General features: G+C 64.7%; 2 protein-coding genes across 2 annotated transcripts in view; one reads left to right on the top strand and one right to left on the bottom strand.

The window, feature by feature from the left end:
• Positions 1-332: 332 nt before the first annotated feature.
• PDZD7 (PDZ domain containing 7) lies at positions 333-24,368 on the top strand. The gene is made up of 16 exons (XM_050960777.1): positions 333-525; positions 1,637-1,777; positions 4,408-4,582; positions 6,381-6,557; positions 7,898-8,045; positions 8,513-8,573; positions 9,268-9,687; positions 11,360-11,548; positions 12,228-12,269; positions 13,511-13,665; positions 15,669-15,760; positions 17,415-17,506; positions 18,181-18,255; positions 19,530-20,078; positions 23,081-23,181; positions 23,983-24,368. Exons 1-16 carry the CDS (start codon positions 333-335, stop codon positions 24,166-24,168), a joined length of 2,796 nt encoding a protein of 931 aa, XP_050816734.1. The 3' UTR covers positions 24,169-24,368.
• Positions 9,889-24,505, bottom strand: part of TWNK (twinkle mtDNA helicase) — a 103,834-nt gene continuing 89,217 nt past the window's right edge. The window contains exon 7 of the mRNA XM_050958153.1: positions 9,889-9,910. The gene's annotated coding sequence lies outside the window, so the exon portion shown is untranslated. The remainder of the gene's footprint in view (positions 9,911-24,505) is intronic.

The raw sequence follows: 24,505 nt of genomic DNA, 5'->3' as shown, positions 1-24,505 counted from the left end.
TGGGGCTGACGCGGGTCCGTTTGGATTTGACGCTGCAGGCACAGGATCGGCACCGTCGTGTGAGGCCCCCGGCCAGAGCTGAGACCCGACGGGAAACGTGGCCCCGGCCCCTTTTCACGCCCACCTGGAGGAACATGTCCCTAGGCTGCGTCAGGCGCCCACTTCCACTGGCGGGACGAAACCTGAGCAGCCAAAATGTAACAATCTGCCCCGCCCGCCCGACGGAATCAGGCTTCCCCAGGGCAGGGGGCAGGGTCCCTCCCTGCTCCCCCGCTGAAGACTTCCCCCAAACGCCAGGGTCCCTCTATGACTAGCGGCCGCCACGCCACACCATGGCACACGGTTCGGACTCCGTGCTGAGGGATGCGGCCTGCCCCACCCACTCCCGCAGCTCGGGCAGCGACGCCAGCACAGCCACCCGCTACCTGCTGAGGAAGCAGAACCGGCTGGTTAACGGGCACTCACGGGGCTTCCGCACCTCGTCGCCCATGGGACGGGTCATTCTCATCAACTCGCCCATCGAAGGTACGGCAGCCGGGGCCTCTCTCTGCTTCCATTGCTGGGGGGGGTGCTTCTTTTGGGGTCACCCTTCATCACCCAGATACTGATTCCCAGCCCCCTTCTCAAGCCGTGGCTCGGGCAAGGCAGTGCCCCAAGGGACAACTTTGGCCCTGATGAAAGCAGGATAGGGCCCCTGAAGTTGGCTCTTGTGTCTCCCCATCCTGGCTGGATGCAAGGGAGGTCGGGGGATGAGGAGGTACCAGTCTGGAAAAAGCTGAGATCCACTGCAGGGAACTTGTCTTCGTTCCTTTTATCTGCTCCATTGATCTGAGCAGGAGCAAAACTCTTAGCAGTAAATTCATCTCCGGGGTAACGCCATTGGCTGCAGCGTGGCCCAGAGGCCAGCCCCAGCCTCCCGGCGGCAGGGATTGGGCGCAGTTTTGTTTTTCGTTGATTATCAATGAGCAGGAATTCTGCAGCGGAGGGAACTCCCCACACGACGCATGTCACCCCGAGCACTCACTCTGCTCCTGCCGCTCTAAGCACTTGGGCCCAGGCAGTTACACCAGGGAAGAACAGGGCCCTTTGCGTTCAAATCCAAGCAGGGTAGGAGCCAGAGACAGGGAGCCAGGACACCTGGGTACTTTACCTAACAAGGAAGGATGGTTTTGTGGCCAAAGCACTGGCCTGAGTGCCAGGACACCTGGGTTCTATCACTTGAAGAGCCACTCCCCCGTTCCCCCGTGCCTCAGTTTCCCTATTGCGAAATGGGAGTGATAATCCCCATCTGCTGCTCTGGGGGAGGGGAGCAGGGTATGCTGCAGTTAGATGATCTTTGGAAAGCTCTTTGTGATCCCTGGCTGTTAACGCTTCTAATGGGTTTGGTGAGGACTTGACTCCGTGGGCACGTGTCGCGTATGGGAGCAGGGCAGTAGCCCTGTAAATGCTGTGTGAGCCCTCCAGCGGCGCTCCAGAGGCCACCAGAAAGCAGCAGTGTGCCTGTAACACAGCCTGGCATGTTCACGTGCCTAGCTAGGCCTGGCCCAGCTCTTGGGTAAGTGGGCTGCGGTACGGGGCCTGGCGGCTGCGGAAACCACCCTATTCTCTCCCACATGTTTGGGCCCTGTCCCCACAGCCACCGGCGACGAGAGCGACGTGATCAATGCCATCACAGTGGAGAAGAGCGCGGACGGGAAGCTGGGCTTCAGCGTGCGGGGCGGCTCGGAGCACGGGCTGGGCATCTTTGTCAGCAAAGTGGAGGAGGGCAGCAGTGCTGGTAAGTGGAGCTCGTTGAGGGGCACCATGCCAGGGCCATGCCCAATGGGCCGCCTGCTGCCTCTGCCAGCCGTCATGGGGAGACCACAAGTCCCAGCATGCAATGCTCCACCTTGACCCGGGCAGCCTTCGGCTTGGCTAAAGATGGAGCCTTGCCCCCATGGTTCTGCAACTGCCCTGGGGACTGTCAACGCTCCCAAGAGGCAGCGCTCCGTCTCGGGTCCAAGCGCAGGCCTGCTCAGGGAGGTGCTGAACGAGGCATGCTGGGATTTGTAGTCTCCAAGGGGCTGCACCTCCTGGGAGGAGAAACTGTGCAGCTCCCATGTCTGGGTGGAGAGCTGAAGGCCGTGCAGGGAACGCTGACTCCGAGTCCCGGCCTGTGGGCTCTCCTGGCACGGCAGGGGCCGGTGGGCAGGTGGGGAAGGAGCAGGGGTGAGTGGGGACAGGGCCATGTGCACATGCAGGTCTGGGCAGGGACGCATCGGGGCACAGGAGGCTGTTTCAGCCAAGGAGGCAGAAGCAGCCTGTGTGGCGTGGCCCCGTGCCATACAGCTGCCCCGCGCCCAGCTCAGCTTCCCAGGCTGGGCGCTGTCCCACCGGTTTGTTTACTGGAGGGCTGGGAGGGTCGTGGGCTCCATGACGCCTCTGGAAGGCTGCCCAGTCTGGGATTTGTGCAAGGTTTCCTCCCTCGCTGCAATTAGCCCTGCAGTGGGAGTCGGTGTCCGGGGGGGTTCCCAGGCCCAGCTTCCAGGATTGCCAGGGGAATTGGGGTTCCACAAAGGTCAGAGGTCATGCCCATCTGGATCCAGACAGACCCCACATTTCCAAAGTGCTGAGTTCTCTTCTGGATCTAGAACCCGGGGGTGGGGAGTGGGGTTCTAGGGCTGGCAGAACAGGTCGGGGGAAGCAGATTGAGGGGCCCGTGGGCACTGGTGACGGGGCCTTCGGAGGAGACCCTGGCCTGGCGCGAGGAGAGAGGGGCCGTGCTCTGCCAGGCGCGGAATGTGTGGGAGGCGCAGCTGGAGCGATGGCAGAGCGCCCGACGCCATGGGAGACCAAAGGGCCTGATGCAGCTTTGCATTAACTCGTCCCTGCCTGGCTGCTCGCAAGGCTACCAAGCCCTGGCTTAACCTGCGGCTGCCCTGCCTAGCGCCGAGAGCCCCCAGCAGACCCTGGCACTGGCCCATGGGGAACCCCACCTCCGATCGGCTACCTACCCCACCCCCTGCCTCCAGGGGAAGAGCCCCTAACCCGGGCTGCAGCAGGAGGAAGCAAATAGCTCTCCAGCCCCCCAGAGGAGTTTTGGGGGAGGGGACGGAGCGTGGACCCTACGTCCAAACTTTTTACCTTGTGCGCCCCCTTTCCCCTGTCTGCACACACATATTCCCCAGCCAGGACCGGGGCCGCGGCTATGGGAGTGGGGGGGTGTGAACAGGGACAAGGGGTGAACAGCTGGGGGCAGGACCAAGAGCAGAGCTCCTGCCCCGCCCCCCAGGAAGGCTGGCCCAGGCCCCAGCCATGCCCCGCCACCCCCCACAATGTTCTTCCTTGCCCCACAGTTTGGGGACCTTGGCTTAAGTCAAACACAAGTGACTGGCCTCAATCCGGGGCAGCTGGGGGAGGGTCTGTGGTCTGTGCTGTGCAGATCTCCCAGTCCCCTCTGGCCTTGAAGGCGTGTCGGGTTGGTTGCACTGGGGTGGGAAGTGAGGGGGTCTAGGTATCTCTGTGGGGCATGGGGAGCCTCCTCTGTTAACCCCTTACGGGACGGGCAGGATTTATTTGGCCATCCCCTGCAATTCTGCAAGCACTGGAGCAATTCAGCGTGGGCAGAGGCTGTCCAAATAACACGCTGTCATCAGAAATAACAACACCCGGGCGGGCTCTGTTCCAGTTCCTGGCGGGTTCGGGTTCAGTGCTCATTAATGGGAATTAGCTCGTAGTGGGAATTAGCTTGAGGAAAGGTGATGAAAATCTTAGCTGCCTCTTTGGGCAGGGTCAAAACGTGATGTCCAAATAGCCTGGAGGAGCTTGTGTGTCCGGTCTCAGCAATGGGCCAGGGCCAGGCCAGCTCCTTATGGCCAGAGCCTTTTCCTGGGACCCTGGGGGAAGCCTGGCCCAATGGTCACAGCACCAGCCTGGGAGATAGACGCTGTGGGGTCAGTTTCCTGGTGTCTGCCACAGGCTTGCTGCATGACCTTGGCCAAGTCACTTTTCCTCTGTCTGACCACGGAGGTACTTTCTACCTCGCAGGCCTGTAGGGAGGCTAAACGCATTAGAGGTTGTGATACTGCAGGTAAGTACCTGAGACCCGTGGCCATGGTCATTACTGGTGGAAATTCGGTGCGCAGCTTCACATGAGGGAAGCAGGGAGCGTGACATCAAGGAAACTGCTCTCCCCCAAGCCGCATGGCCATGACCATCCACTCCCAGGATTGGAGGGCGAGTTCCCACCCGATCGTTCCAGGTTGAGGTGTTTGCTACAACACACCAGGCGAGATCCAGCTGCTGCTGAGCTGAGAACTTCCCGTCTCGGGGAACATCTGGCTGGACCAGGCAGCCGTCCTCCAGCTTTTAGCTCCCTCGTCCCACGCAGCCCAGCCTGATCTCAGGGGTCTCCGTTTAACGTTGCAGACCTGGCTGGCCTGTGCATCGGGGACAAAATCACGGAGGTGAACGGCGTGAGCTTGGAGAGCATCACCATGGGGAGTGCCGTCAAGGTCCTGACTGGGAACAACCGGCTGCGGATGATGCTGAGGCGCATGGGAAAGGTGCCAGGGATTAAATTCTCCCGAGAAAAGACCACGTGGTAAGCAGTGGCGCGCTCGCTACCTCCACCTTGCCGCTAACCTCGGCCCAGCCCAGGTGTCTGATGCGGGTGGGCTAAAGCCAGACTCCTGAGCAGAGAGGGAGCTCTCGGGTTCCCGAGGAGCCAGGCGAGCGCATTGGAATGAACCCGGGACTCGGTGCCCCATGGGGTTAGTGCGCTGAGCGGTCCCCTCCGGAGGTCGGCTTCGAATCCTGCATTGGGCCATCAGGGAACTGGACGTCCCAGGGTCACGTGCTAGATCTCACGGACCCCTCTGGCCTTGAACACGTGTTGGGTTGGTTGCACTGGGGTTTGTCCGCATCACACAGATCTGTCGGCGGGGGAAAGGTTGAGGAACGCTGGCAGGGGGCTGGGGGAGATAGCAGGAGGCTGTGAGCCAGGATTGAGGGGCGCTAGCAGAGACATGCAGGTCTGGGTTAGCAGAGCTTCGTGGCAGGCTGGGCCTGAGGTGGGCTTCAGTACGACTTGGTGTAAGAGCCCTAGGCTGGCGTTCAGGGCCAGCGAGACATGTGGGCTAAAGGGTTGAGAGGTTGGTTTGTCCATTATTGGGGTTTTTCCAGAGTTCACCCCCAATGAACTCCCAGTTCTAGGGCAGAATCAGCCTGCAGAGCCTGGCTGCCTCAGCTCATGCTGTAAAGGTGCCTGTTTCTTGATCTAGAGGTCGTGGGTTTGATCCCTGCAGGCTCAATGTGAGCAGAGGAACGCTGGATTCCTGCCAGATTCCTCTGCTGTACCCGTCTCAGGAGCTGCGGGTGACTCTGCCCCAGCTGTCTGTTGGGAAGCAGGGCAGGCTTCAGGAGCTGTGCTAGGGCAGAACCTTAGGGGGTTTGGAGACTGTGGGGGGATTTGCTCCTGGAAGTTTGGATTCTGATCCTAAACTTCCCTGATCTAGCAGAGTCCCCTGGCCTGGAAACTCATGGTCAAGCTCCCCCGGGAGAGCCCTCTGGTCAAACCTCCAGGACAGCCTCTTTCATGGTGTCCCGTCTACTGGCCAGAAGGGGGAGGGGGTCCCACCGTGGGAATGAAAAGTTCCTCCACCTTTTCCAAACCTCCCAATGTTTGCAGTTCAGGCTCCGGGCAGGTGAGATTTCCCTCTATACGTAGCATCAAAGCTAGAGAGAGGTCAAAACTGGACCCACAGATCCATGCCCCCTGCAAAGCCCAGGAGGAGTCTGATTTGAACCACCAGCTCCCAGCCTGCCTCTGGGGGGAGATTTTCAAAGCTGACAGCCAGTCCTCACAGGCGTTCATTTGGAGTTGGGCACTTTTGACCATCCCAGCTTTGGTCTGTCTCCAAACAACCGTTTTCCAGTTTGGATGCAGCCAGAACCTTAGCAGGGGCCCAAAAGTGGCTGGAGAAAGAGCCAATCTCATGAGATTTCTGCCGTTCCCACGGTGGAATTTCCAGCAGGTTGTCTGATGGCATGAGATTGCCGCATTGGGGGAGAAGCTCCGTGAGACTGGGGGCTTGGGCTGGGCTGCACAGGACATTGAGATAAACCCAGCCACGTGTGGAAAATCCACCCCCTGAGAGATGGAGTTAAGCCAACATACGTCCCTGTGTAGACAGCGCTAGGTAAAGGGAAGAATTCTTCTGTCAACCCAGCAACTCGGGCAGGAGGATTCGCTCTGGTGAGCGGAGAACCCGTCCCGCATGTAGCGTCTGCTGCAGCTGGGCTGCCGTAGGGTTCTCCGTGTAGACGCAGCCTGGGACCCGAGTCGTGCCAGAGCCAGGTCCAGGATTTCGGCCCCCGTTTGAATCCTGCCGCGGTCGCAGGGTGGATGTCGTGAACAGGCGCCTGATCGTGGAGAAGAGCGGGTCGACCCCATCGGACAGCAGCTCCGAGGGCGGCGTGAGACGCATGGTCCACCTCTACACCACCTCCGACGACGACTGCCTGGGCTTCAACATCCGCGGGGGCAAGGAGTTCGGCCTCGGCATCTACGTCTCCAGGTACGTTCACTCGGCACCCGCTAGCCACACCGTGTCCTGGGCACCCAGCGGAGCGTCCTCTGGGGCCTTCCAGGCTTCCATGTCTGAGAGAGAAACCACATACTGCTTACAGAGCCCTGGGAGTGGGTGGCAGCTGGAAATCTAATTCACTCCATTACAAAGCAGCTTAGGCCAGGTACAGCCAGTGCGTTTGTGGGGTGGGTGGCCCTTTAAGACCAAGGTTTGCTGGGAATTGTAGTCTCCATCTACGTGATAGCAAGGAGCCAGCTGACCACTGGGACTGCTGGATCCAGGCCTAAGAATGCTCCACCAATCAGATCCCTGGATGGTGCATATCCCTATGAAGGGGGTGGAGTTAAGGCTGGGGTGGATCTATTACTTTGCTGTCCCAGGGCGGCTCTGCACAGCCTGTGAGGAGCCCCATCTCATGTGTTTGGGGGAGCAAGCTCTTATGTAGGAGCCTGCAGGATTTTCTGGGTCCTGCTACCATCCCTAGCGTGGATCCCCCTGGGGATTCGTTTTCACCTGCAGTTCTCAGGCGGGTTTACCCTGCCCCGTCCCTAAGAATAATTCAGCAGGTTCCTCGCTCAAACGTCTCCACCTTTCCAAAGCAAAGATCGAAGGGACACGTGGGATCTCCAGGGCTCCTTCCGTCCAGGCGATATGTTAAATGTTTACAGTCTCTCCATCCCTTCCCCGGCAAAGCGCCGCCCAGAGCCAGATTCCCAGCAGCATCCTCTGAAATGCCAAGCGACAGTTCCCATGCCGGGGGGGTGCACACCGGCTTCTCTCTAAGCTTAGCAAAAATTGCCTGTGTCCGAAAGATGGTGGGCAAAGCTTTAGGGGGTGAATGGAGACCCCTGTGGAGGTTTGTTCCTGCTGTGCCAGAGACCCCCTCCAGTTCCAGGGACCACTCCCCTCCTCCATTCAAGGGCAGACACAGCCCCTTCCGAGCCAGGGAGCATGGGGCAAGGAGCAGCCGGAGCCAGGCACCCAGCTAGTGCCCAGCAGCTCAGCCAGAGCATCCCCCAGCTGCTGGCAAGAAACAGCTGGACCCGCACCCGGCTGAGAAGGTTCAGGTGTGGGGATTGGGGGTGTCACGTGGCCTTGTCTGGGGACACTGCTTGGCTGGAAGCAGGTTTTCTCCTGGCCCTGGATCTAGCAGGCTGGGCAGCCCGTCCAGGCTGGGATCAGGCCCTTGACTTGATCATCCCAGTCCAGTTTCAAGTGTCCCCAGTGGTGGGTCGTGCGCCCCTTGGGGAGATGAACTGGGCTCGGGGGGGGCTCCCTGTCCCGGGGGCTGAGAGCCACTGGTCGCCTGCCGTGGGGTGTCGTTCCAGTGTCGACCCCGGCGGGCTGGCAGAGCAGAACGGGATCAGAGTGGGAGATCAAGTCCTTGCAGCCAACGGAGTCAAGTTCGACACCATCAGCCATAGCGAGGCAGTGGAAGTGCTAAAGGGGCAGACGCACATCATGCTGACCATCCGGGTAGGACCCGCCGCCCGGGACGCTGGGCTGGGCTGGGCTCATGCCTCAGGCCAGGATCAGCCCGGGGAGGGGGAGGCGGGACCGTGCCATCCTGAGAAAGGCTGGAGAAGCCCATCGTGGCCTGGGCACTTGGCGCGTTGCTGTGAGAGGGACTCCAGTGACTCCCAGCCTGAGGGCCCTTCCCAGGGCACGGAGCAGTCACTCTCTGCCTCTCCCTCGCACTGGCGCTGGTGGCTGAAATGCCCTGAATGCCGCCGCGGCGTTCCCCTGACGTAGGCAGCTCTGGGGAGCCCCTGGCTGGTGCCCAGGCCGTGGCACGGGCCTCGATCTCGGGCAGATCCAGTTTCAGTCCAGCTGGGCGCAGGCAGGCGACTGCATTATTCATGGCAGGCTCCGGCGCTCAGATCGGGTTCATGTTGACGACGCTGCCCGGGGCAGCTAACCCTCGTCCTTCTCTCGGCGTCTAGGAGACGGGTCGCTTCCCCGCCTACAAGGAGATGGTGGCCGAGTACTGCTGGCTCAGTCGGTGTAAGAGAGCTCCCCTCACCCCCCTGCCCCCGGGACATCCCTGCCTAGAGTGGGTCGGGTGGGGGCTGGGGGCAAGTTCCCCGGGGGACCGTCTGCCGCTGGGAATCATAATGAGACGCCAGTGCTGTGATCTCTCGCTGAGCGAGCGTAGGGCTGGGAGCCAGGAGGCCTGGCTCCTGTTCCGGTGTCTGATCCTGCCTCGCCACGTGGCCTTGGGAACTGCCTGCTGAGGGCTCCATGACCCAGCTGCCTTCAGACGATGGCACCATGCGGTCGCTTCTGGAATGGGCTTTGAGATTCACGGGCACAGGCGCAGTGTTGGTGCCAGGGGTGCCAATGATCTTTGGCCAGCTGTCACTTCCCGGGGTCACTATGCTGCCCTCCACGGCCACCCAGACCCAGCTGCTCCCAAGAGCATGAGCTCCTGGCCATGAGAGCTCAAGGGGAATCTCCATTACCTACCAGCAGTACAGGGCCCCTGACACATAGCTGAGTAGTAGGTGCGCACAGACGCGTACGCAGCTAGCATCTCTGGCGGTTCTCCTGCAGCTCCCAGTGCAGGGCCTGGGTTCCACACCCGCCAGGCCATGAAGTTCCACAGGGCTCAGACAGTGGTGCTGTGAGATCCCAGGGGCCGAGGCTGGGGGTGGCTCCTGCCCTCCCCACGGATTCTCACCCCTTCTTCTCTTCCCAGTGAGCAATGGCCAACTGCAGCAGCTCTCGCAGGCCTCGGAGACCAGCTCCTCCGTCTCCTCCTACTCCTCGGGGACCCCCCTCAGCTCCCTGGATGGGCGGCCCCCAGCCCTGCTCTCCAGCCCCGCCCCAGCCCACATGGTGGACGTCTCCATCTCCACAGAGGACCCTCCGGCGCACAGCTGCTCCCTGGAGCGAGTGGAGACGGCCATGCAGACAGACCTGCCCCCTGAGACCCGGCGCACCGTGCACCCACCGGAGATCCTGCAGGACACGGCCATCCGGGCCGAGAGCCTCCGGGACCCGCTCCCCAGCAAGAAGCACAGGCCCTTCTCCGGCTTGCCCCGGACAGCCCTGCTCCTGGCGCTGAGCCGGCCCCGGCAGCCCCTCAAGAGATCCCAGAGCTACCTCACCGTGGGCGGTAGGTGCTGACACCAGGACAGGCCGAGCATGAGCTGAATGGGCTCCCCTTGTGTGCACATACTGGTGCCCCTCAATCCCAACCCACAGCCCCCTGCCAGCCCAGCCCTGGGCCCCCCATTCCCCAGGTCTGCCAGTGGCCCTCACTCCCAACCTGCAGCCCCCTGCCAGGCCAGCCCTGGGCGCCCCATTCCCCAGCTCTGCCAGTGCCCCTCAATCCCGACCTGCAGCCCCCCCAGCTCAGCCCTGCCCCCTAAGCCCTGCTGGTGCCCCTCAATCCTGACCCACAGTCCCCTGCCAGCCCAGCCCTGGGCGCCCCATTCCCCAAGTCTGCCAGTGGCCCTCACTCCCGACTCGCAGCCCCTCCTAGCTCAGGCCTGCCCCCTAAGCCCTGCAGGTGCCCCTCAATCCCGACCCACAGTCCCCTGCCAGCCCAGCCCTTGGCCCCACTTTCCCCTGCTCTATAGTGCCCCTCAGTCCCGACCTGCAGCCCCGGGCTTCCCCCCAGCTCCGCTGGTGTCCCTGAATCCCGACCTGCAGCCCCCAGCTCGCCCAGGCCTGAGCTTCCCCCTAGCTCCAATCTGCTGGTGCCCCTCACTCCTGACCCACAGCCCCTGCTAGCCCAGCCCTGCCCCTACCCCAAACCCTGCTGGTGCCCCTCATTCCCGTCCTGCAGCCCCTGCTAGCCCCACCCTGGGCTCCCCCCTGAACTCTGCTGGTGCCCCTCACTCCTGACCCGCAGCCCCCTGCTAGCCCAGCCCTGTGATCCAGCCTCCCCGCCACACCCCGAGCTCTACTGATGCCCGACCTTAAATGCACCTTAAATGCCCCCACGTTGGGCTCTCCTCTCCTGCTCTCCCCCCGCAGTCCCAGCTCCTCGTCCAGTGCTGGAGCCTCGACTCTGCCAGGGGAGCCGCCAGCACCCTGTGTCCGGAGGTGCGACTCCCCCTCAGAGGGCGTCTTGGGCTTAACCAGACTCAGGGGATCAGCCCAGCCAGGGGAGCGGATGCCCGCTGCCTGCCTGGCGCGACAGCAGCATCCTCCCTGCCGTGTGTCCCAGGCAGGATCCTCTACTTTCCAGTGGCCATGCCTCCGGGGCGGGGGGCGGGGGGGGCATTAGCTTGTCCTGGCTGCCCACTTTCAGATGGTGACATCCCAGGAGTCTGAACTGAGCTGCCGCTTCCCCTGCCCCCAGCCAGGGGGGCCTCGAGCTGTCTGGGGGTCTGACCTGGCACTGTCCCCTATGTCCAGGCGCGGAGGAGAATGTGTATTGGGGTGTTTGACCCCTGACTCCTGCCTAGGGCCGCCCAGAGGATTCAGGGGTCCTGGGGCACATTGCCCCACTTGCCCCCCCAGGCGGCCCTGCTCCTGCAGCCACCCAGGGCAGGGGGGAGAAGGAAGCTCGGAGGTAGGGAGCATGGTTAGAGGTGGGTGGGAGATGGGGCTGGGCCCGGCCAGGAGAGGATGAGGATGGAGGGTGCTGGGGAGGCAGGGGGTCAGCACAGTGGTGCTGGCTGTGCTCTTTGGTGCTCGCCTGGCAAACCCAGGCTGGGATCGGGGCCCGGGTCCGATGCCCAGCGGTGCCCGAGGGGGCCGGGTGAGATGTGTTTGGCTCTGAGCCGCAGCTGCCACCTGGCCCCGGGTCCAATCGGTGGCTCTCTTCCTGGCGCCAGAGGAGAAGAGGCAGGAGCCGCCAGCGCCCAGCGGGGACAAGGCCGGACTGCGGCGCTCCAAGACCCTCGTCAACCTCTTCTTCCGAGGCAGCCGGGCAAAGCAGAGCTGGGCGCCGGGCAGCGAGGGGGCTGTGCAGCCTGGGCACAGGAGACAGGCCCGGTCCCCAGCCAGCCCAGAGCGGGAGAAAGGTAACGGGCGCCGGGAAGCATGGGGGGCAAGGCTGTGTCAGGGGGAGGGGAGGCTGGAATGCCCCCGGGGCTGTGTGGGAGGGACGTGCCCAGCTCCACTCCTGGGGTGGGGGTGGGCACGGGGATTCCCTGCTCCTCGAGGGGGGGGTCTTGCCCCATGGTGATTCCCCAGGGAATTTATTATTTTAAATCACATGAATTTTGATTGCTTGGGGTGGCCCTGCCCGGCGCCCAGGGAGAGATGGCCCTGCCCCCGCCCATACCTAGAGAGAAAGGGCCCCTGCTCCCCCACACACCCAGGGAGATGGGCCCTGCCCCCAGAGCTGCCAGCCTGTGCAGCCCCCTCCCCTCCCTGCAGCTGGGATTGTCGAGGCCCAGAAAGGTGAAGTGACTTGCCCAGGGTCGCCGGTGGCCTGTGGCAGAGTCAGGGGTTGACCCCAGGTCTCCTGATTCCCAGCCCCTTAACCGCAGAGCGCTGTCCTGCTTGGCACGCCACCTGCCCGCCTGCCCACCAAGCTGGGGGAGCCAGTCGCAGCCTCGAGGCCCCTGGTGCCTGCTCACCCACTGGGCCCCAGGGGAGACGGTCCAGCCCCCGCCCACAGGGCATTAACCCCTGGCTACCTGGGGCTGCTGGCAATCACCTGGTGTGCTGGTTTTGCCCTCTGCTTTCCGCCTGCAGCCAGCGCCCTGCAGAAATTTGTCAGCCAGAGCCTGAAGCGGGGTAACTGCGGTGCACGTGTGTGCATGTGTGTGATGGTGTGCGTGTCCATATGTATGCTGTGTGTGCATGAGCATGTGTGTGCTGGTGTGTGCAGGCATGTGCATGTGTGTTCTGGTGTCTGCAGGCGTGTGCATGTATGTGCATGTGTGTGATGGTGCACGTGTCAATATGTATGCTGGTGTGTGCATGTGCATGTGTGTGCTGGTGTGTGCAGGCGTGTGCATGTGTGTACTGGTGTCTGCAGTCGTGTGCTGGTGTCTTCAGGCATGTGCACGTGTGTGCAGGCATGTGCTGGTGTGTGCTGTTATGTGCTGGTGCACATGGGCTGTCATGCATTGCATGTACATGCATGTGCTAGTGCGTGTGCCATTTGCCTCCCCACTTGCTGTCCTGGAGAGATCCGACTCCCTTTCTTTCCCTGGTGCCGGTGACAGGAGGAGATTGGAGCCCCAAGAGGATTTCGGGGAGGGGCCGTTAGGCACCCCTGATTTGAAGGCAGGGGCATCTCAGCTGTACCATGGCCAGTCCGGGGACACCGCGCTGGGCTGCTCCCTGTAGATCCCTCCCCGGCACTGGGGCCGTGGGGTGCGGTGCCTGATTATCCTGTGGGGCCCTCGCCGGACATTTCGCGAAGCCGCTGCTCTTTGGCTCTGGCTTTAGCCACCTTGGGCCATCGCCATGTGGGCTGGGCTCCGGGGGCCTGGTTCCGAGCTCCCCTGCAACCCGGGGCCCCCTGGGCATTTGGAGGGAGCCCCCCCAGGTCTGCAGAGTCTCTCCATTCCCAGTGCTGCACCTGTTCGGCTCCCGCTTGGAGTCTGCCCTGGCCAGGTCCCTGGGGGAGCGGGGTGGGGGAAAATGGGGCGGGGGGGACTGGCTGACGAATCAGGAGCATGGGTCTGAAAAGCGTGTGCACAACTGTGTGTGCAAAGGGGGCCCCCGCGGCTGGCCAGGGTCCGACCCGGGAGCTGTACGCGGGCGCAGCTACCTGGGGAAGCCCCTCGCTGAGCGTGCCGCAGCCCCCTCCCTGCGGGAGAACAGCCTACTACTGCTCCCGGCTAGTGGAGTCTCTCCTAGCTGTGCGGTGGGAGGGGCTGGTCCCAGCCCTGCTTCTGAGCCCCTGGGCGAGGAGGGGACAGACACGGCCAGTGGGCTGCAGCCCTGGCTCAGGTGAGAGCCACCTCTCTGGAGCTTCAATCTCTGCACCAGTGGCCCCACACTCACCCCACTTTTCTGCTCCCCAGACAAAGGCCGCCCCGTCAGCTTCCTGGGCTCCCCGGGGCGCGCCGGCCACGAGCCCAGCCCAGTCGCTGAGAGCTGCCTCCCACTCCTCCGGGACATGGCTGGGAAGCTGCTGACGGAGGACGAGGTGACGGCCGTGCTGCGCCACTGCACCCGGGTAAGGAGCACGGGCACGTGCCCAGGCTGCTGTGTCCTGCACCACAGCCAGGAGCCCAGCGGGGACGCGGGGTGGGTGTGATCAGTGCCCAAAGCAGAGAGCGATGAGGGGGCAGGGCAAAGGGGAGCCAGGCTGTCCTGTCCTATGGGATCTCGGGAAGGGCTCCCTGGCCCAGCCAGCTGGTTCCTTCAGCCCGTGCTTCTCCCAGCCCGGCAGGGGCTCTGGACTCTGTTCCGGGGCCTGTTTCCTTGGCTCACCATCCTGTGCTCCCCCCCACTCACCCATGGCCCACCATGTGGCGGGAGAGCTGAGTTGTTCTCCCAGATCCATCCCTGCCTCTGCGTTCATGTGTCACCCCCCCTTGCCTCGGTTTCCCCACCTGGATCTCTCCTTGGGACGGTGCCTGGCTTTGCTCATGGCTGCATGCAGGGACGAAAGTGCTAGAGAAGAGCAGCCTTCTCCCTCCGTGCCCTGGCAGCCTTCCCCCTGGAGCCCCCCACAGACCCAGCCCTGTCACCAGGGAGGTTGGGCACATGCTGACCCCGGGGCCTGCCAGGTGCGGGTGTCTCTAGTGAACACTAGATGGCGCTCGGACCCTGCCCGTTGGACGCTCCTGTGGCTGATTTTGTGTGTCCTTGAGCGTTCACCCCGCCTCCCCCAGCCCCATTGCTCACCCCAACCCCATTTCCTCACCCCGCACCCCCCGCCACAGTCAGGACAAGGGCTGGACCCAGACAGAATCCAGATTAACCCCTCGCAACCCCCACTCCTGGGCATCTCCACTAGGCCTCCCAGGAGGGGGGCTCTTGTGCCATGGGCAGGGACCCCCTTTTTCCGCAGGGTCATCCACCAGCATACTGAGTAAAAGGGTAAAAGTGAGGCCAGCCTCCGGCTCAGCCACGCCAGACCAGTGCCTCGAGGAGGAGAGCAGGCATCATTAGCCCCATCAGACAGCCGGGGAAACTGAGGCACAAGGGGGCCTGGTGCCAGGTCACAAGCAGAGCCCTGGGTTCCTGTCTCCCAGGCCCCAGTTCTAGCCCCTAGACCCCAATCTCCCGCACCGCATTGGTAACAAGGGTTTAGTCCTGATTCAAATCTGGCTCATAAGCCAAACCAGCTCTGCTGCGTCACTTCCCCCCCTGCCCCATTGGGGCCCCCTTCCCCTCCTGGTCACCCCAGTGCCCCTCTTTGGAGCAGGTTCCTGGCCAGGAAACCATTTCCCAGGGACCCCTCGTAACAAAGCCCCTGGGTCTCTGATGGCAACTCCCTGCCGGGGCATCACAGCCAGACCCATGCCTCTTTCCCACTCCTGGCATGGGGCAGCTGCCAGCTGTCGCCCTCCAGTGCTTAGCTCAGGTGCCAGCCTCAGGCTGGGTCTGAGCGCTGGCCCGAGGGTCTAATCCTGACCGCTGGGCAATGGGGTGATGTGGGGGAGGGGAAGAGTCCTGGCAGCCTCCCCAGCTGTGATGGGTAGAACTGGCCCGTTGCACTGGAGCTGCCGTCTCCTCCCCAGGCCCCTCGCTGCCCAGCCCCCAGTTTGCCCCACGCCCCGGCCCTGGGGTCTCCCAGGCTAAGCCAGTGACCCAGCCAGCAGTGCTGGCCCCCCGTGTCAGTCCCGAACCGCAGCACCAGCAGTCGCTGAGCCTTTTGCTCACTGCTCGACCTGGGGCTGGATCCTGTTCTCACTGACGCTGGTGTCAATCTGGATTAAGAACAGGGAAGGGATTTAAAGTGGAAGGAGTAACTCATTGCCCCACACGAAAGCCCGAGGGTCCTGGCCAAATGCCAGTAGGGGGTGATCGGGTTCTGCCTCCCTCCCATCGCCAGGAGAAAACATGATTCCCTCTTCAGAGCTGTTCTGGCTTGTTGCTGGGTGCTGTGAAACCCTGCCTGTGTCCCACCCCAGAGGTGGCTGCATTTTGGCGCTGGCTAAGTGCTGCCTGGTGCTCTGGGCTCTGGCCAGCAAAGGGGCCTGTCTGACACTGCCTGTCCTTTGCCTGCAGTATGTCCATGAAGGTGGGGTGGAGGACTTGGTGAGGCCGCTCCTGGCCATCCTGGACCGGCCTGAGAAACTCCTGCTTCTGAGGGATGTCAGGTGGGTGAACGATGTTGGGATGGAGGGTTCCCTCTGTGCTGCTTTCCATGGGGCATGTCCCAGGGGACAGAGAAACAGGCTCCTGTGCCTGGGGGTATAAGAACATAAGAACAGCCAGACTGGGTCAGACCAAAGGTCCATCCAGCCCAGTGTCCTGTCTTCTGACAGTGGCCAATGCCAAGTGCCCCAGAGGGAGTGAACAGAACAAGGCAATTTCAAGTGATCCATCCCCTGTCGCCCCTTCCCAGCTTCTGGCAAACAGAGGCTAGGGACACCATCCCTACCCAGCTTGGCTAATAGCCATTGAGGGACCTGTCCTCCATGAACTGATGTAGTTCTTTTTTGAACCCTGTTACAGTCTTGGCCTTCACAGCATCCTCTGGCAAAGAGTTCCACAGGTTGACTGTGTGTTGTGTGAAGAAATACTGCCTTGTGTTTGTTTTTAACCTGTTGCCTAGTAATTTAATTTTGTGACCCCTGGTTCTTGTGTTATGGGAAGGGGTAAATAACACTTCCTGATTTACTTCCTCCACACCAGTCATGATTTTATAGACCTCTATCCCAGGGATCGGCAACCTCTGGCACGCGGCTTGCTGGGGTAAGCTCTCTGGTGGGCCAGGCCGGTTTGTTTACCTGCCGCGTCCACAGGTTCTGCCAATCACGGCTCCCACTGGCCGCGATTCACCATCCCAGGCCAATGAGGGCAGCAGGAAGTGGCAGCCAGCAAATCCCAGGAGCAGCGAACCGCGGCCAGTGGGAGTCGCGATTGGCCGAACCTGTGGACGCGGCAGGTAAACAAACTGGCCCGTCCCACGAGGTTGCTTACCCTGGTGGGCTGCAGGCCAGAGGTTGCCGATCCCTGCTCTGTCAGATCCCCCCTTAGTCGTCTCTTTTCCAAACTGAAAAGTCCCAGTCTTACTAATCTCTCCTCATACGGCAGCCGTTCCATCCCCCTCATCTGAACTTGGCCCTGAACAGCCGGCAGCTCCTTTAACTCCTCGGGAGGCTCCCCCAGCCTCGGGAGCAGGATTTGGCTCATGATCCCAGCCCTTGGCTCCTCTTCCCTCTGTGCCCCGCGACGGTGAACCGCCTCCAACACTTGCTCTGCGCTCCCGGCCTCCCTAGGCTCTGCGATCCAGCTCGGACTGTCTCCTCACTCGGACTTCACACTGCCCTGCCTCCCCAGTCTGTCCTGCACTGCCAGGGCTGCTGGTTTCACCAGCGCTGGATTTACCCCCACTCAGCCCTGAGCCCCGTGGCCCCATTGCCCCAGCTCGAGGTCCATGCGTTTCCAGGGGGCTCGAGGGCATGATGCGGGCAGGTCCCGAGGGGGTGCACTTGCCTCTGAAGAGGTACTGAGGCATTGCCCGCACAAGGTGCTAGGGGGCGCTGTGCTGCTCTGGGCTGGGTCCAAGCCCCTGACCCTTCGTGCCCCTCCTTGTGTAGAGGTGGCGCCCGGGGCAGATCCTGGCCAGGTAAGTACATTGGGCTCCCTAGAATCACCCCCACTGTTGCAATTGAATGTGGGATGCTTCTGCCCTCAGCTGTCATCTCATGTTGCTGTGCGCTGATAGGCAGCTGCCGCATTCCGCCCCAGAGGTGGCTGCATTTCAGTGGTGATCACTTGGCTGCACTAACAGCTTGCCCCTTGCAGGAGCCTGGTCAGCTCCACCGACCTGGGCCGCTTCGACAGCATGGTCGTGCCGCTGGAGCTGGAAGCGTACGACATGTTGAAGAGCAGAGCAGGTAGGGGAAGCCCCCCACGAGGGCCAGGCCCAACTGGCTCCCAACTCCTCTCCTCTCCTCTTGGGGGCCGGCTTCGGGGATCCTGGGCTGCCAGTCTTGCCTTTCCCCTGGTGATGAACGAGGCCCTGCCCCTTCCTCGAGCCCCTAGGTCCTGGCACAAACCCCCTTTATCCTGAGTACCATGAAACTCTGGGCCCAGCAGGTGAGGACCCAAACCCGCCGGCCTCCCCAAGGCTGGGTGGGAATCTTGCAAACTCGCCCCTATTGCTGTGTCCTATGGGGTGAGCTCAGCCCATCACCCCGGCAGCAGGCCTGCGATCGGCTCGGAGCAGCCCCCACTGAAGCCGGGCACAGGGCTGGACGCTCAGCACATGCGCTCCACGGGCCAGGCCCCAGCCTAGCAGGGGAAGGGGGTCAGTGCCCTTCCAGCGGGTGCCAGGTGGGCAGGGCACTGCTGGGAGAGCTGGGGGGGGCACAGCTGCAGTCAGCACTGGGCTGGTGGCAGAAGCCCCAGACTTTCCAGCAAGGCTTGGCCTGGAAGGAGGTGGCGGCCTGGTGCCGCGTGGGTAGCCGGGCTGGCTGGGGGAGGCACTGTGCCAGCAGCCAGAGCCTCGGGTACCAGGAACTGCAGCAAAGGATCCGGCCTGTCTCTGATGCGCTTCTCCGCCCGCCAGCAGGGAAATCACCCGCGCTCCGTCCGGCGCAGCAGAAACTGCCTCCCCGGAGACACCTCATCACACCCGTGCCTGGTCAGTACTGGCCCCCTCCCTGCGCCAGAGCCCCCCACTGCCCCCTGCCCAGCCCCCCCAACCCCTTGGCTGCACGTGTTGGGCTGGCACCGCTGCACTGTGGCTCTGTCACTAGAGGGCAACACAGTCACTGGCCACCGGCTGATTCGGGTGGTTCCCGCACGTCCCAGCCGGCCCCAAGTGCCCACGGGATTGTGGGTCCCGTCAGGGCAGGGCTCTGGGCTGGCAGGAAGGGTGGCTGGAGCCCTGGGGCCGGGATCTGAAAGGCAGTCGCTGCATGTCTGATTCTCTGCCAAAGGGGGGCTCGGAGCATTGGGGGCGGCGGGGGGGACTCGGAGGCCATGGGGCAGGAAAGGGCTGGGGCCTCTCGGGGACAGGGCCGGGCTGGGGCCGAGGGTTCTCGGAGGCCATTGGTCTCTGAGACCGGGGACAGGGCTAAGAGGAGGGGGTCTCGGAGGGTGGGATTGGGGGGGTGTCTCGGAGCACGAGGACAGGGCAGGGCTAGGAGGAGGCGTCTCGGGGGCTGGGATTGGGAGGGTCTCGGAGAACGAGGACAGGGCAGGGCTAGGAGGAGGGGGTCTCGGGCTGGGATTGGGAGGGTCTCGGAGAACGAGGACAGGGCAGGGCTAGGAGGAGGGTGTCTCAGGCTGGGATTGGGAGGGTCTCGGAGGACAAGGACAGGGCAGGGCTAGGAGGAGGGGTCTCGGGGGCTGGGATTGGGGGGGTCTCGGAGAACGAGGACAGGGCAGGGCTAGGAGGAGGGGTCTCGGGGGCTGGGATTGGGAGGGTCTCGGAGGACGAAGACAGGGCAGGGCTAGGAGGAGGGGGTCTCGGGCTGGGATTGGGGGGGTCTCGGAGAACGAGGACAGGGCAGGGCTAGGAGGAGGGGTCTCGGGGGCTGGGATTGGGGGGGTCTTGGAGGATGAGGACAGGGCAGGGCTAGGAGGAGGGGGTCTCAGGCTGGGATTGGGGGGGTCTCGGAGGACAAGGACAGGGCAGGGCTAGGAGGAGGGGTCTCGGGGGCTGGGATTGGGGGGGTCTCGGAGGACAAGGACAGGGCAGGGCTAGGAGGAGGGGGTCTCGGGCTGGGATTGGGAGGGTCTCGGAGGACGAGGACAGGGCAGGGCTAAGAGGAGGGGGTCTCGGGCTGGGATTGGGGGGGTCTCGGAGGACAAGGACTCAGAGGCTGGGATTTGGGGGGTGTCAGAGGCCAGGTGGGCGATAGGGCTGGGGGTTCCCCGGCGTGTTGCTAACAGCCTGTCTCTCCCCTGCAGACCGCCGGGGAGGGTTCCTGCTGCGGCCGCTCCAGGCCCCGGAGCCGGGGGGCGCCGAGGAGGAGGGGGGGCTGGCACCGAGGGCAGAGCCGGAGCGGCTGAAGGGCTCCCCCAGACGGACTCACCTGTGCGGCTACACGCCCCTGCCCGACGTGCCCATGGACGCCTGCGCTGCCCCCCACAACGCCCCTGAAGCTCCAGCTGCCAGTGGGCCCAGCTGGCTGCTGGCGGAGCCTGCCCGGAGCCCGGGACTCGTGCCATGTCCCGAACCCTCCACAGAGGCGTTGGCACAGCTGGCAGGGCAGGGCGCTGAGCAGCCGCGTGCCCCCAGCTCCCCCGATGGGCAGGGGGAGGCCGAGCCGGGGGAGGACTGGCTCTGCGTGGGGCTCAGCAAGCCCCGACGGGCTCGGCCACGGATCTGCCAGCTCTCCGCGGGCATCTCGGCGCCCAGCCAAGGGGCCCAGGGGGCTGAGGGGCTGGCCCACCAGGGCCCAGCCGAGGAGTACGAGCTGATGAGCGTCCGCCTCTCCAAGCTCAGGCAGTCCTTGGGTGAGTGGCCCACCGCTGGGCTCCCGGCAGCCCCTCCCTGTGCACCCCCTGTGCCCCCCACCGCTGGGCTCCCGGCAGCCCCTCCCTGTCCCCGTGCACCCCCTGTGCCCCCCACCGCTGGGCTCCCGGCAGCCCCTCCCTGTCCCCGTGCACCCCCTGTGCTCCCCACCGCTGGGCTCCCGGCAGCCCCTCCCTGTCCCTGTGCACCCCCTGTGCCCCCCACCGCTGGGCTGCGGGCAGCCCCTCCCTGTCCCCGTGCACCCCCTGTGCCCCCCACCGCTGCGCTCCCGGCAGCCCCTCCCTGTCCCCGTGCACCCCCTGTGCCCCCCACCGCTGGGCTCCCGGCAGCCCCTCCCTGTCCCCGTGCACCCCCTGTGCCCCCCACCGCTGGGCTCCCGGCAGCCCCTCCCTGTCCCCGTGCACCCCCTGTGCCCCCCACCGCTGGGCTCCCGGCAGCCCCTCCCTGTCCCCGTGCACCCCCTGTGCCCCCCCACCGCTGGGCTCCCGGCAGCCCCTCCCTGTGCACCCCCTGTGCCCCCCCACCGCTGGGCTCCCGCCAGCCCCTCCCTGTCCCCGTGCACCCCCTGTGCCCCCCACCGCTGGGCTCCCGGCAGCCCCTCCCTGTCCCCGTGCACCCCCTGTGCCCCCCACCGCTGCGCTCCTTGCAGCCCCTCCCTGTCCCCGTGCACCCCCTGTGCCCCCTACCGCTGGGCTCCCGGCAGCCCCTCCCTGTCCCCGTGCACCCCCTGTGCCCCCCACACCTGGGCTCCCGGCAGCCCCTCCCTGTCCCCGTGCACCCCCTGTGCCCCCCACCGCTGGGCTCCCGGCAGCCCCTCCCTGCCCCCGTGCACCCCCTGTGCCCCCCACCGCTGGGCTCCCGGCAGCCCCTCCCTGCCCCCGTGCACCCCCTGTGCCCCCCACCGCTGGGCTCCCGGCAGCCCCTCCCTGACCCCGTGCACCCCCTGTGCCCCCCACCGCTGGGCTCCCGGCAGCCCCTCCCTGCCCCCTGTGCACCCCCTGTGCCCCCCCACCGCTGGGCTCCCGGCGGCCCCACCCTGCCCCCTGTGCACCCCCTGTGCCCCCCCACCCCTGGGCTCCCGGCAGGCCCTCCCTGCCCCCTGTGCACCCTCTGTGCGCCCCACCGCTGGGCTCACTCCTGCCCCCCATGCAACCCCGGAGCCTGCCCTCTGCTGGGCTCCCGGCAGCCCCTCCCTGCCCCCTGTGCACCCTCTATGCCCCCCCACCGCTGGGCTCCCTGCAGCCCCTCCCTGCCCCTGTGCACCCTCTGTGCCCCCCACCGCTGGGCTCGCTCCTGCCCCTCCCTGCCCCCTGTGCACTCTGCTGAGCCTCCCGCTGCTGGGCTCGCTCCTGCCCCTCCCTGTCCCTGTGCACCCTCTGTGCCCCCCACTGCTGGGCTCCCTGCAGCCCCACCCTGCCCCCGTGCACCCTCTGTGCCCCCCACCGCTGGGCTCGCTCCTGCCCCTCCCTGCCCTCTGTGCACCCTGCTGAGCCCCCCGCTGCTGGGCACACTCCTGCCCTTCCCTACCCCCCATGCACCCCCTTTGCCCCCTGCCTCTGGGCTCTCTGCAGCACCTCCCTGCCCCCCGTGCACCCGAGCACCCCGCCTCTGGGCTCGCTCCTGCCCCCTGTGCACCCCGCTGAGCTCTCCACCCCTGAGCTTGCTCCTGCCCCCCCATGCACCCCTGGAGCCCCCCGCCGCTTGGCTCACTGCTGCCCCCTCTGCCCCCTGTGCCTCCCATGGCTGGGCTCACTCCTGCCCCTCCCTGCCCCCAGTCCCCCGACGCTGGGCTCGCTCCTGCCCCTCCCTTCCCCTCATGCAACCTGCAGAGCCCTCCACCACCCCTGGGCTCGCTCCTGCCCCTCCCTGCCCCCTGTGCACCCCTGAGCCCCCTACCTCTGAACTTGCTCCTGCCCCTCCCTGCCCCCTGTGTACCACTGAACCCCCCCACTTCTGGGCTTGCTCCTGCCCCTCCCTGTCCCCCCGATTCCCCCACCTCTGGGCTCCCTAGAGCCCCTCCCTGCCCCCTGTGCACCCCTGAGCCCCCTACCTCTGGACTTGCTCCTGCCCCTCCCTGCCCCCTGTGTACCCCTGAACCCCCCCACTTCTGGGCTCGCTCCTGCCCCTCCCTGCCCCCTGTGTACCCCTAGAACCCCCCGTCCACTGCTGGGCTTGCTCCTGCCCCTCCGTGCACTCCCTGTGCCTCCCACCACTGGGCTCGCTCCTGCCCCCTCCCTGTCCCCCCGAGTCCCCCACCTCTGGGCTCCCTAGAGCCCCTCCCTGCCCCCTGTGCACCCCCGGAGCCCCCCCCCCCGCTCTGGGCACCCTGCAGCCTGCACCCATCATCCCAGGCCGTCCCGCTGCTCCTGCTCCCAGGCCAGGCTTTTCCCAGGTGGCAGCTGAAATCCGGGCTGTGGCAGGGAGGCTCCAGGTGGGCTGGGGCAGGGTGGGCACCGTGCAGGGGCTGGAGACAGGCGCTGTCACGGGGCGGCCGAGTCCCCCCAGGGCTGGGCTCACAGACCCCAGCGCCGGGGCCGGCCATGGAGTTGAATCTCAGGGACACGGGAGCCCGTTACGTGGGAGTTGGAAAACCAGCCTGGCCCAAGCCCGGGAGGGGTCACTGGGGAACCTGATCTGCTGGGGGGGGCTCCCTTAAATACAGATACCAGCCCCCCCAACTCCCATGAGTCTCTGTCCAGGGGGACAGAGGGGGACCCAGCACTGTTTGCTAGCGCAGACAGGCCTGGGTGGGCGCAGTGGGACGCGGGCTGGGACGGTGCTAGAAGCGCGTGTGAATACCAAAGCCTGCCACAGTGTCCGGCTGGGGTCGCTAGCCCTCTGCCCCCCCCACCCCACACATCCCAGCTATAGGGCCGGGGGTGCCTGAAGCGGGTCAGGCGTTGGGGGTGCTGTGCAGAGGTGCCAGGGCCCGGGCGGACTGGGCAGGCTGAGGCTGGTCCACTGCTTCCTCGTTGCCTTCCAGGGCTCAGCATCTCGGGCGGGATCGAGTCCAAGGTGCAGCCGATGGTGAGGATCGAGAAGATCTTTCCCGGAGGGGCAGCGTTCCTGAGCGGGAGCCTGAAGGTACGGGGGTGGGGGAGCGGGAGCGCCCTGCTGCGGCTGGGGCTACCTCCCGGGGCGGTTAACTGGGCTCTCTGCGGGACGGACCAGGTATGTGATCAGACACTGGACAGAGACAGAGTCCTGGGGGTGCCCGGCGAGGGACGCACAACCACGGTGCTGGCCAGGGCTGAGTCAGACATGCAAGGGGAAGGACAGACTCCCAGCTGCTCTCCTGCGCTAGACTCCGCCACCAGCACGGACCTCTCTGCCTGTGCCCCCCCAAACCCCTTCTCATGAGATGGCAAAGCGCATGGCGGGTGGCACAGCTCTGCATAGCAGGAGCATCGCACTCCCTTGCGTGCTTTGCTCAGGGGCAAGAGAGGCAAAATGGCTGCCTTTTGCCATCAGTAGGGTTCAGAGCTAACAGTCAGTTGGAATGAGAAGGGGCAGTTCAGGCCACTCAGAGCCATTGGTCCAGGCTGGCTACAGCCACAGGTAGGCGCCCCCGGTGTCAGGTACCCTTTGGGTCACATTTGGAAGGGTTCTTTGTAAGCACAAGGCTGCAGCCGGGAGCTTGATGGCTTCCAGACCCATGGAAGCAGCTGGCAAGCTTGGCCCCTGCAGTCCCGGATTTTAAAGCAGTAAGAGCCATTCTCCCTGCTGCCCAGGGTCACTGGCCCCCCGCTAGCGGCCCCCCATCAACGTGTAGGGTTGCAACGGCTGTTGCCACAGCTGCCGTGTCCCACCCCAGAGGAGGCTGCATGCCAGTGGCTGGCGACCGATCCCTGTAGGCTCCCAACCCTGTCTCTTTGGCATTGCCAGGCTGGGGCCGAGCTGGTGTCAGTGGACGGGGCGAGCCTGCAGAACGTCACCCACCAGCGGGCGGTGGACCTCATCCGCCAGGCCTACAGGACCAACCGGCAGGCGCCCATGGAGCTGGTGGTGAAGGTGCCCAAGGCGGGACGCAGCCCAGCCAGGGACGACACCAGGCCGGCAGCGACGGGCTGAGTGAACAGACGTCTTCCAGGCTCACGGCAGGACAAGCAGAGCCTCAAGGGCGACGGGCATCCAGCCCCACAAGCCCGACTGCAGCCTGGCAGGAGTGGGGGACAAGCCCCCCGGCTCAGTGCGCTGCCCGAGAGCACCAGGTGGCCTCAGCCAGGCCTGGGCCCAGGCCCTGGCACATGCTGGTCTTGGGTGCATGGGCGAGACTCAGTCCCGGGGCAGGGGGGAGCAGCAGGGGGCTGCCATGCCATGGGGCTGCAACCCCGGCCTGCCCCGCACCTTCCCCAGCTGAGCTAGGCTGCCCCCATGTGTCGCCTCCCGCAGGTGACGGGTCACCGTG

This window comes from Gopherus flavomarginatus, chromosome 6 (assembly GCF_025201925.1).
Source record: "Gopherus flavomarginatus isolate rGopFla2 chromosome 6, rGopFla2.mat.asm, whole genome shotgun sequence".
In the NCBI taxonomy this organism is placed as follows: domain Eukaryota; kingdom Metazoa; phylum Chordata; order Testudines; family Testudinidae; genus Gopherus; species Gopherus flavomarginatus.
This window is presented reverse-complemented; position numbering and strand designations above follow the sequence as displayed.